At 45.8% G+C, this 11842-nt stretch overlaps 4 protein-coding genes across 4 annotated transcripts; 2 read left to right on the top strand and 2 right to left on the bottom strand.

The window, feature by feature from the left end:
• Window positions 1-574: 574 nt before the first annotated feature.
• Window positions 575-1559, top strand: L3040_001840 (uncharacterized protein; the record flags this gene model as incomplete). The annotated part of the gene is made up of 3 exons (XM_007294512.2): window positions 575-622; window positions 677-1073; window positions 1123-1559. 3 exons carry the CDS (start codon window positions 575-577, stop codon window positions 1557-1559), a joined length of 882 nt encoding a protein of 293 aa, XP_007294574.1.
• Window positions 1560-1744: 185 nt separating this feature from the next.
• On the bottom strand, window positions 1745-2345 carry L3040_001841 (uncharacterized protein; the record flags this gene model as incomplete). The annotated part of the gene is made up of 2 exons (XM_007294513.2): window positions 1745-2089; window positions 2148-2345. 2 exons carry the CDS (start codon window positions 2343-2345, stop codon window positions 1745-1747), a joined length of 543 nt encoding a protein of 180 aa, XP_007294575.1.
• A 434-nt stretch (window positions 2346-2779) lies between these two features.
• Window positions 2780-4137, top strand: L3040_001842 (uncharacterized protein; the record flags this gene model as incomplete). The annotated part of the gene is made up of 4 exons (XM_007294514.2): window positions 2780-2867; window positions 2917-3023; window positions 3074-3962; window positions 4010-4137. 4 exons carry the CDS (start codon window positions 2780-2782, stop codon window positions 4135-4137), a joined length of 1212 nt encoding a protein of 403 aa, XP_007294576.2.
• A 1732-nt stretch (window positions 4138-5869) lies between these two features.
• L3040_001843 (uncharacterized protein) lies at window positions 5870-7730 on the bottom strand (the record flags this gene model as incomplete). Its single annotated transcript, XM_066156912.1, has 5 exons — window positions 5870-5905; window positions 5956-6239; window positions 6297-7264; window positions 7330-7480; window positions 7565-7730. 5 exons carry the CDS (start codon window positions 7728-7730, stop codon window positions 5870-5872), a joined length of 1605 nt encoding a protein of 534 aa, XP_066012918.1.
• Between the last annotated feature and the right edge of the window lie 4112 nt (window positions 7731-11842).

The raw sequence follows: 11842 nt of genomic DNA on the forward strand, positions 1-11842 counted from the left end.
AGTTGAGCTACTCCAGCGTTAGAAGAGGTGGTTTGGAAGTCCATTCCAATGAGCCTCCAGCCAAATCAAGGACCAATACGCAATGGGTCAGAAGCCACAAGCAACGCGTAATCTATGTGCCGAACAAGATCCAAGCCCCGGGCTTTCCACTAGGTAGATTGGTGTTTGAAAGTTCCACGATTCATTTCTCGAATGCTGTGTCTTCGACCTCTCGGTCGCGAAGCTGGCATACGGCTACATCCAGCTAACACAGCATTTTCCACCTCTTCATCGGCGTGATAATTTCTTAACGACTAAGCAGTAGAGACTCGTACCTCCTGTATCTATTTTGCAATGTGAGAGAGCTCTGAGCTCAATGGCGGGGTTGATTAGTACCTGTGGCAGATGGCAGGGATGAATTATAGCAGGGGCTAGTGCATGCTTCGCTCGACAAATGCCAGCCAGGCACTTTCTGGACTTCAGTGTCACGACATTTCAGTAATTCTCTACTTCGTACAACCACAACATAACCACAACACGGGAAGACGCGAGACACCATCTCATTCCATTCTCCCAACGCGGGCCTCCTGAAGCTATGTCGACCGGATATGACGTGGTTGTCGATGTAGACGAAGAGGGAGATGTGAGCTTGCCCTTGGTTCCTGGATAGCGACGCTTTAAACTAATTGCAGTCCAGCTCGGGCACACTGATCTCCAAGAAGATCTCGAGTTCCACTCCTCGAACTTCAATACCGATACATCTACGAGCTCGAGAAAGCTACCTGGCGCCTCTCCCGGACTCCCTGCGCCTGTAACAGCGTCGGGAAGTGGCTCCTCCAAACGATTCCTATGGACACTTTCCTTTTACGCGCAGTTCTTCGACGTCGATACGAGCTCAGTCCTTGCAAGGTGTTGGGCAGCGCTATATCCACGGGCCAACTTCCTTGATGTATTGGAAGGCAACCCTGATCTGTATGGACCGGTTTGGATCGCGACCACGGTTGTCTTCATCCTCTTCTTGGGGGGTACCATCAGCAAATATCTGGCGGAGACGGGAAGCGAGCACTTCGTCTACGACTTCAGATTATTGAGTGGTACGTAGCTCCAGACGTCATATATTGGAGACAACTAATAGGGCCTCAGGTGCTGCTGGACTGATCTATGGATACACCCTTATCATTCCGATCGCCCTCTTCCTAGCTCTGAAGTACTTTGGCAGCGAGTCTGCCAACCTTCTAGAGTGCTGGGCTCTATACGGCTATTCGAATCTTATTTGGATACCCGTTGCCTTAGTCTCGTGGTCTCCCATCACCATACTCAACTTAGTATTTGTCGCCGTTGGATTTGGCCTCAGTGTAGCATTCCTCTTGAGAAATCTATACCCTGTTCTCAGTGCTACTGACAAGCAGACTAGCAAGGCTTTGTTGATCTTGGTGGTCTGCCTTCACGCCGGCTTGGCCATTGCCATCAAGGTTCTGTTCTTTGCACATGGGAGCCCAGCTGCTGAGACTCCGACTCCCAAGGAGCCGGCGCCAAGTGCAGGTGCTGGAGATGGAGTAACGAAGCTTTCTGTGTTTTGATAGATTTAGGTGTGATAACAATGTATGATAGATTCATGAGCACTACTCGAATGTCCTCCTACGATCAACCTCTCCCACGAGCTACCTTCTCTCCTCACCACAATTTGTGCTCTGACATGGACCAGAAAATGAAAAATGCAAGAACGTTCTCAGAACCATTATCTTTTTTGTAATTTCAACTCTCCCTACGCCTGTTTCCCTCCCTCCTTGACGCCCCCGTTTCTAGCCCAATCTAGCCAGCTGCCCTGGTACTCTGCAACGTTACTCCATCCAGCCTGTCTCGCAAAAGTTGCCGCAGCTCGACTCCTCACTCCTGACCTGCAGTAGAAAATAACCTCCTGGTGCTTTTCAGGCCTCCCAAACCCAAATCTATCCTCGAACTCTTCTGCCGTGATGAAAAACGAGTCGGGCTTGGAAGTTACCGGTATGTTGAGTGACCCTGGAATTGTTCCTGTGGCCTGTATTTCTCCAGGCTCGCGAGCATCAACAAGAACACGGCTTGGGTCGGGCTTCTCGACGAAGGATTTGACCTGTTTTTTGTTGGACAGTTGGTAGGGCGAGGGGGGATTCAAGGTGGATCTCACGTACGTCTTCAAATGCGTAGATTTTGCCGGGAGGGGTTTCTTGAGAGTAATATCGGAAATAGGAGGGGTGGGCAGTGGAGGATATAGATGTAGTCCGCAGGGAGGAAGATGGTGGCGACAATCGGAACTGCCGAGATGCTCGTGAAATTGTCGACCTCCAAGGCCCCAAGAGGATGAATGTAACGGGACGTAGAGAGCTCATGTTGGCGACCTGAGCAGCGGAATGGAATCGTTGGTCTTCGCCTTTACCCTCCCATTGCAATACCCCGGATTTTATTTTATCCTTGTCGGCCGGGCGGAAGCAAAATATCGCCCTCCAAGCGCGGATCTATGGAACACAGGCCACATTATCCACCTGTCGGGTTGACACTCAATTATGTATATAGTTCAATCGTAACATATTTCCAGCTGGCTGTTACAATGAACAATGTACATAAACACACCACCTACTATACTAACGGCAATACAAGTCCTGGCGAGCGAGCTCGGCCCGGCACTTTCTCCGAGTATCAAGGACGCCTCGGCCGTTCAGCACACACGCGTATCCGGTGGAAAACCGTGTAATACCGCAGAACGAACAAACTGCATTCCGTCTACATCAATCACATCTGTCAGTCATAAGAACCTCAGATAAGCATGTCTCGCTCTTCTTCCACGGTTCGGCCGTTTTCCCTTACCGAGGAGCTGGAGAAACTGGAGCAGTCTATCACTCTTACACTGCAAGGTTTGCTTTCGATCCCTCGCCAACCGCACTTCGAGGCTGACATGGCTAGAAATTGACCACAACTTCAGTCGAGCGCACCGGATCGTAACTTCGAGTATCCTGCCGATCGTGGAGCAATATGCTGAGCATTCAAACGCAGTCTGGGAAGGTTCTAAGGTCAGTTTAGTTCTGGAATACCTCTGCTGCAGGCACTGATAGCGACATAGTTCTGGAAGCAGTTCTTCGAAGCCAGCGCAAATGTTTCTTTGTCCGGGGTAGAGGAGCGTGATGTAGAGGATGACGATATATCATTCACACAATCGCACGAAGGCGCCAGCATATACTCCACGTCTGCTTCCTTGCTGGAGGATGACACGGCTCAGCACCAAGGCGCAGCCCGCGATCTCTACGACCAAACCGACGATTCCCTTCTGGACAACGCTGACATCAGTGGAAGTACCCCACGAGCTCCCCCTCCCAAGAGTTCATTCTCGGATAAGCCCAAGTTCGCAGAGTATCCCTCTCCTTATGAGGATTTGAAGCAGGAGCTGAAAGGCGGGCCAAGGCATGGAAACGGGAACGATACAGAAGCAGTGCCCGCAACACCAAGTCAACAAACCAGGCTCCCAGACATGTCAATGACTCCAATGTCATCTCCATTCGATCCTACGTCCTATCTTCAGCAAACCACCACAAAACAAAACCTCGACCCGTTATTGCATCGAGTGCTGGACAAGAATTACCGCATTCAAGCCACACCTCATACTACTCGAAAAGAGCAGAAAACGCCTTCCAAAAAGCCTTCCTGGCGGGACAATACCTCACCCATGTCGTCACCACCAGTTGCAGCGCCGCAACTGCATGCAGAGATCTTCGAATCGCCTATCAGAAAGCTATACAGTAGACCCAACGCACCAAGAACGCCTGGTATCAGTGTCCAGACTCCGGCAAGAGGAAAAGCCAGGGATGCTCATGTTAAACCGCCAAAGAAAGACGAGATCAGCTGGGAGAGTGATAGCGATGAAGATGCGGAAGGGGTCTACAGGGAGCTTGGAATGAGTCCACCCAAAACCATTCAGTTTTCCTTGCCACAATCGAGGCTCCTTCAAACTCCTGGTATGCACGTCTCTTGGCTATTTCCAACCCCAACTAACATGTAATAGCGCGGGAAGCCAGCAAGAGGATTGTTGAGGACTTGCTCACGACTGCTGGTGCTGGACCAGATGACACATATGGCACAGATAGTCCAAGTATAGTTGCTATGAGAAATGACCTCGACGATAGTTTCTAGCGAGGTTATCTGCATATAGTACAAACATCAAGTACATTACAATTCGACCCGATGACGTGAATCACAGCATCCCCGGTCTCCATCATTCGATATGCACCCGCTCCACTCTCCCCTCTTAACTGTGATTCGTGTCGCTTACTTTCTGATACTCATACCATGTTTTTGGAGGTCTTACCGTGAGACTCGCAATCTATTGAATTCCGTCCGTCCTTTCCGCGAGCAAATTCAAGCTGCAAGCTGCAAGCCTTCACCAAGATACGCAGTCCCCAGGCTTCTCTATCTGTGATTTTTCCCTCTCAATAAAGCTAGGGAGAGCGAAGCAAAAACGGACAGCCGATTTTGTCTAGTACTGATTGATGGTGTACGTGCAGAGCTAACTGGTATCTTCTGGGACAGCGGCTTTTATGAACCTCAAATCCTCATGCGTATTTATGTATACGTGCAGCTTGGGAACTCTCATTAGCGACCAACTAATCCGGGTAGACGCGGCTAACATTTCTTTGAGAGCACATATTGAATTTGGATTCGAGGATAAAGACTTATATGTATATCATCATGGGAGGGGTCACGACGCTCGGAATTTTCCGAGCCGCTTCATGCCCGAGATACTTGTGTGCTTGTGTGCTTACATAGTCTCTGGGGAACTCTGAAAAGTAGCTACTAGTAGTACTGGGCACTTCGGCCTGCATATCATCGCACAGCGGGAAAGCCTGCCTAGACCCTTTCTTTCGAAGCCGAATCATTCACGTTGCAATTGAGACAAGAAATCCTCATTTATCCTTGATTGTTTGAATTGGGAGCTTGGGGCCTGGGTCACTCGGTCGGCGGAATCTGTGCCTACTACCTATGTGGCGCAGAACAGTTGGAGCATGCCCGCCCTGTAAATCCGTCCATGCGACGACGGCATTCCCCTCGTGCCCGCATCGGAGGTTCGAGAACAGAGATAGAGTACGACTCCGGGCCAGCCTTATGAAAAGGCTAGCTTATGCAAGAAGAGCTGTCGAATTGGGAGCTTGATGGACGACTTGAAGCATAATTTTCTAGGGATGTTGATAAATCATCTATGCCCCCAGTAAATCTGTATTGAAGTTTCAACAGAGTCGCAGAAGCCAGCGAGCTTGCAGACATCGATCAATTATATTCGACCTCAACTAAGTCATCATACCGCCAGGCAAATTCCCAGGATTCTGTCGAGGTCGTATGTTGATTATTCCCATCACTTGATACAAACCAAGCTTCCCACCCAACGAACGATCCTCTCTATTTAACCCTGCTTTCTACAAAAGCATGGAAACCAAAGCCTCAGCCAAGGAAACCAACGGCGTCTCTATCCCAGCACATCGATTTTCTCGTCGAAGAAGGGTTTTATCGAAGACAGCCTACAGACTAAGAAACTCGCCCCATACGAAGAGAAGGATGCAGATATCACTTCTAAGCAGAAGAATATACTTTCAGCAGATACAAAGACTCGTAAGTTACTTCTCATGCTGCAATTTGTAAACACGGACAAGCTCGAGTGCCTCGAAGCTGCTGTCTCTGACCAATGCCTAAAGGCATTTACTAGCTGTATTAAAAAATAATATTAGTAGCTATAGTCCCAAGTTATAACAAACCCCGCTTCTTAACGCCAGAAGTGACGCCCCGTCTTGGAGATGCCATTACGCATTGTAGCTTGCATGAGGTTGCTAAGGCAGATCATCTTGATTAAACACAGAAGTCTCTCTACTACCGCTCAAGGTCGTTGTGAAAAGGTCAAAGGACAATCATCCTGTCTGCTGTGAGTAAGTGAACTACGCAAGTCGAAGCGGATGTACATACCATGGGGAATATTGTAGCAAACACCTTGATCTCTTCCGATAGTGGCGTAGGGTGGTGAATCCAGTCCAGCTCCATAGATGCTTTACCAATCATCAGAGCGAGGTTGAGCTGGGCATAAATTTGACCAAGGCAGTAATGAGGTCCAGTTCCAAACACCAGGAAGTTTTTTGCACCTTTGATCTCGGCATCCCCAGTCACGTACCTATCGGGATCGTAGACATCTGGGTTTTCGTAGATCTCAGGGTCGCGTAGCGATGGGTACGTGGTTGGGATGATCATAGCGCCTATGAATAAAAATAAGCTTCTGACCATAAGCCTAAGGGACTTGGACTTCACCGAACCTTTGGGAACCGTATAGGTATCAGTAATCGGGAAAGCTTTCTTGGCGAGATAAGGAACCATCAATACAGGGGGACGGTATCTAAGCAGCTCCTTCACAGCGCCCCGAGTGTAAACCATCTCATCCAGCATGTCCATTGTCGCACGCTTGCTCTTGTCTCCATCTCGAAGTCGAAGGTTCTCCTCGCGAATTTTGTCTAGAACATCGGGTCGCTGAGCCATAATTTGAAACAACCACGTTGCAGCACTGCTGGTAGCATCTTGCGACGCAAACAGAAATGTAAACACGGTTTGTGAAATCTCGTAGTCCGTGAAATCACGTAGCAGGGGGGAGGGCTTAGCGATGCCTTCCATTGGAAGACCTTTCTCCAAACGTTGGCGGTAGTTTGCAGAATCGAGCTGAGACTTCACCCATCCATCCATAATACATGTGATGTCGCCTCCTGCAGCCATCCGCACCTTACTCTTCGCGGCGCACTTTGCAAACTCGTCAAGAACCATGTCGGCGGCTTTCTTTCCGTACCACGTCTTGGTAAAGGGGACAATTATTGGAAAGTTAACAAGTTCTAGCGCGGCAGTGATGTTGTAGTAGTCGTCGGCAATCTTCTTGATAGCTTCGTCCGAGATGTAATGGCCTACGAAAGTCCGGCAAGATACAGCACACATAACTTCACGGAACTCTGGCATGTATGGGACTGGCTTTCCTCCAGCATCCTCGGTGACCTTCAGAAACCTCTTGAAGTAAACATTGTAGACTTCGTCCTGGCCGGGGAGGTAAGTCTCAAGAGCCTTTCGGGTGAAGAGTCCATTGAGACCTTTGCGGAAATCAACGTGTGCTTTGCCGTCCAAGAATACCCAGTTTGTTTCTCCGAGAAGCTTGGTGGCCACGTCCACTACACATGGCTTGACGTATCCCGGAGAGTTGAAGACCTTGCGTGACATATCCCGGGTTGAGGCAATGACAACGAATCTTGGAAACGGGTCAGCATTCCATCTGATCAATTGCATGGCACGGCACGGTATAGCGGAGCCTACTTGTGAAAAACCGAAACGCAGCTCAGCTCGCCACTGGCCCATTTCGCCTTATACTCTCCGAACTTTGGATTCATGGACTCGAGAAAAGGGCCAATGAAGGGAGTTTTGAAGGCGGGTCCGACAATCGATCCCTTCTGCCATAGATAGCTATCTATTCCAGGGGGAAGGAGAGTCAGTAGGCAGGCAGAAGAGAGTATAGCAAATAGGTAGACAGATAGGACAGAGAAGGACGCACACTGATCGTATATGACCATCACGGCGAGCAGAATTAGTGCAATCGTCCAGCTACTGCTGCTCAATTCGGAGAAGGTTTTGAGGATGCCATCGAATGGACCAGCGCCAATAGTTTGCGCGAACTTCGTATCTGCTAGAGGCGAGGCAAAGGTGGCATTGTCCGCCATGGCGCAGGAGTTGTTGATTTGAATTATTGTTGGTGGTGCGGCTCTTGTGATTCCAGAGTTGCAATGCGACTGTGACTCTAATTGCAACTGCAACTGCAACTGCAACTGCGATTGCGATTGCGATGCGATTGATCAAAAGGATGGGTAGATTAAGTAATCCTGCGCGACGTCAGGAACGACGTCAGGAGAAGGGGAAACGACGGTATGACCGTGGCCGTGGCCGTGGCGAGGGCGCAGCGGAAAGAAAAGGCAAGGTGAAGCGGATAATAAGCGTCGGGACGCGTTCAAGGCGAAGAAAAGGTGAGCGGAAGAAATTAATGGAATGCAGGGTCAGAAGGGTCACGTGTGATCGGGGCACGGCAGGGAAGGGCCAGATCGGCGGGATTAAAGAGGAGATCGGCTGTCGGGATCGCTGGGCCGCCCGCCTTATCAAGGATATACCTTTAACGTTAATTCAAGGTTTGATACGACGATATATACTTTGGATATATTCTTATGTAATAATAGTCAGTGCGCTGACTTTTTGCTTGCGGGCTCTCGGTAACAGTCAGGATAAGCAAGTATTTCAGGTTAAGCAAGTGTCTTATATTAAATAATATATTAAGTAAGTTGACGTAAATGGCAAGCAGCTTACGTAATATCAAAGCGAGCTTAAGATTGCACCTACCGGTATCATAGTATATACGTGCAACTAATAGTTTATAGAATTTCAAAAGGCCTATTTATTTAAATAATTCAAAGCTCGAAATGATGATATGTTTTTATTCTTTAATTATTAATACCTTTTAGCTTTACGATTAAAACGTAAATTTTATATATTTTTGAATATAAATCTTTAATAACGTGATTTAATTTAATACTAAAATAAAGAGATGAATGTAATACCTTAAAGGCAGATAGGGGGTTATTTAAACCGTCAGCTGACAATCCGATGACGGTCTCTTTAAAAGACGATTTCAAGAGGTTAGCATAGCTAGTGGATCACCTTAGGCCGATACTTAAAATTGAGTAGAATCTGAAAACAAACGATTTAGATTATTTAAATCGTAGCTAAAATAAAACTATTTTAATCGATTAAATCTTTTTTTATAAAAGCTCGTCTTTTCGTTAAAAGATTATTACTAAAATAATATTGTTTTGATCGATTGAATAGTTGATGTGCAAAAGCAGACCTGCAATGCACATTGCAGTAACCAGTCTTATAACCCTATATTCCCGCACGACACACCCCCCAAAGCTGGCCGGTTAACGCCTATCGTACCGACTGCTCTGTAAACCACGTGGCGGTTAATAGCTTCTCTATCACTTATCGAAATGGATTTTTGGTTAGCGATTTTATTTGCGCAAATGCGACATCGCAGCCTGACTACTTGTTAAGTCACTATGTCTTATCGATAAAGAAGGTGGATGCCCCGCAGCTAACGATAGCGGGGTAGCATCGGGTTTTCGGCTAAGAAAACTATATTCTGCGCTCAGCATAGCTTAATGATAGCTAGCGATCGATTGACCAACTAAGCTATCGGAGCGAATGTGGCTCTTAACTGATGTGCAAAAGCAGACCTGCAATGCATATTGCAGTAACCAGTCTTATAAGCCTATATTCCCGCACGACAATAGTCGTTTATAAAAGTCGGTCTTTTTATGAAAAGACCGTTTTAAGACCGTCTTGTGGCCGTTTTGTAGCCGTCCTAAGGCCGTCCCCGAACTTGAAACCGTCCTTGAAAACGTAAATTAGTAAGCAAATAATATTTATTTTCTTTTAATTGCACAGCAGTCTACCCTCCCCCTCTTAGCAAGCGATACAAGGCATAACATGCGCGGCTGAACTTTTGCTCAATCGATCGATTCCGATTATAAAAAACAAGGTCTTGCCTCTGGCTGCCCTCCGCAAGCTCCGGGGCCAGAGGAGACCTTGCTTCGCCCGGTCGTGGTGCGAGGCTGCCTTCCGCATTAGCGCTACATCGATTTTCTATAAGAAATACGCTTTAAAAAGATGTAAAGAAAATGTGACGCTTCAGCCCGGCCGCAAGCTAAAACTTACGGCCCTTCGCAAGCTCCGGGGTAAGTTTTCCGGACTTCGCGGTATAATATTCGTAACTATATAATTTATAATAATAGCTTCTTATAACGCATCAGCTGTCTGTCGAATATTTTATCTATAGCAATAGCTTTTTTCATATAGAATAGCCTTTTTCTTATAGAATAGCCCTTTTCCTATCGAATAGCTTTTTTCCGCGCGGTGCAGCCAGCTACTTTTCGAGCATTCAATTTATTCAATTTACAGCAATAACTTTTTTCAGCTCGGCGCAGCTAGCTATTTTTCGAGCATGCAATTTATAGCGATATTGGTAGCTATTTTTCGCGCATTAAATTTAATAGATTTCAATCGCAAAAGCGCAAACTCGTTATATTCGCAAGATTCCCATTTTCTTTATTAGTAAGTGATTAGTCAAGTTTTTGATATTCCTCGATGGCCCAAGCTTAAATAGATGCACCCAATCAACGTTACGGGCGTAAGTCAGGTGACCGCATTTTTAACAGTTTACGGTCTTAGCCAGGATCCACATTTAGCTCAACATTATATTAGATTTAAAGCGTTGATATACAAGCCGTGGGAGCGATACCGAGAAATATCTTGGCGTCGAACTTCTTAAATTATTATTAAAAGAATTTTATTTAAAAGATAATTTTTATCTATAACTATATCTTCTTTAAAATGGTCATCGAACTATTTCAATTTTTTAAAACGAGCTTATTAATAAATCTGTTTTAAAAATATAGACGGGGACGGTCATAGGACGGCTACAAAACGGTCTCTTTTAATGGGACGGTCTTCTTGGCAAACTATTATTGAAAAGAGCTTAGTACTGAATTTAAGCGGTCTAATAACCGTCTTTTATAAAAGCTTTTATAAAAGAGGGTCAGAGGACCGCTCAAATGACCCCCTACCTGCCTTTAAGGTAAGAGAAGCGACGTATTATATTAATATTGATTTGCCGGTAATAAATATATAACAATACGCTAAGTCTCTTAAGCACTATTTTTACGTGCGCTAAGTCCTTTAGCTAGTTCCTTCTTTTCTGTCATGCGTAAGCTAGCTGTGAAAAGGTAGCTTTAAAGACAGGCAAAGATAGAAGTATAAGAGAGTAAAAGTATGAATTGATAGTGAACTGATTTCTGGGGCTTTAAGGAGCGCCCTCGGATCAGTATATATGTTCTACGCTATTATTAATAATAGGACCATTTAATATCTATGACTTGAATACGATACAATACGAGATTATAATACGCATTATTAGAATCTCTAACTTGTCGGATCCTTATCTTAACTACAAGTATAGCGAAGGCTTCCCGGTAGTTATACGGATATTGGGTATCCGAGTAAAGTATTCCTGTCGGGTGTAACATGGTCATCCTGTAAGGTATTACTGTCACGCAACACTAGCCAACTATATAGTATCGAGGTAGAGCGTATACAGCATAGATGTATACTATAATATTTTGATCCGATAGCCAGTAGCGCGAGCTTTACCCGCACCCGTGAAATTTTCTTTTTTAGATTTTCTTACTTCTCTCGTTCATTTTTTCTTATCCGTAAATCATAGTTCACGCGTCCGTAACGCTCCTTACTTTCGTATATATAAATGTTTGTGTTTATATTCTTAAAGGAAGATGCGGGCTATAACCTTTAATGCCTTGAAAGGCTGTCGGTAAGACATAAGATAAAGGCCTTTGGTCAGATTAGATTATATTATAATGGTAATTTCCTAGAGTCAAAGGTCTTTAGCAACGATCGATTGCTTAAAATGTGACAGCCTGCCTTGTTACCTGCATCAGCTGATCACCCATCCAGGCCTAGCGCCTGTGGCCATGTATATAGACCTTCCTGAGCTCTCTTGACCTTCCTGTTTTCCTCTCCTCACTTTGTATTCTAAAGTTAGAATTCATCAGTTCGTCATATTATACAAAGTCCGTCGATTACGTCGTCGTATTATAGCTTATTATTATTACTTATTGTTACAGATTACGGCTTATAGATTATTATTAAGAACGGAGTGAGTTACTTATTAAGTACTCTACGGTCTTTTTTATTGCTTATCTGTTGAAGTAGG

Source organism: Drepanopeziza brunnea (assembly GCF_022702325.1).
Source record: "Drepanopeziza brunnea f. sp. 'multigermtubi' strain 214-2 chromosome Unknown ctg2, whole genome shotgun sequence".
Taxonomy (NCBI): Eukaryota; Fungi; Ascomycota; class Leotiomycetes; order Helotiales; family Drepanopezizaceae; genus Drepanopeziza; species Drepanopeziza brunnea.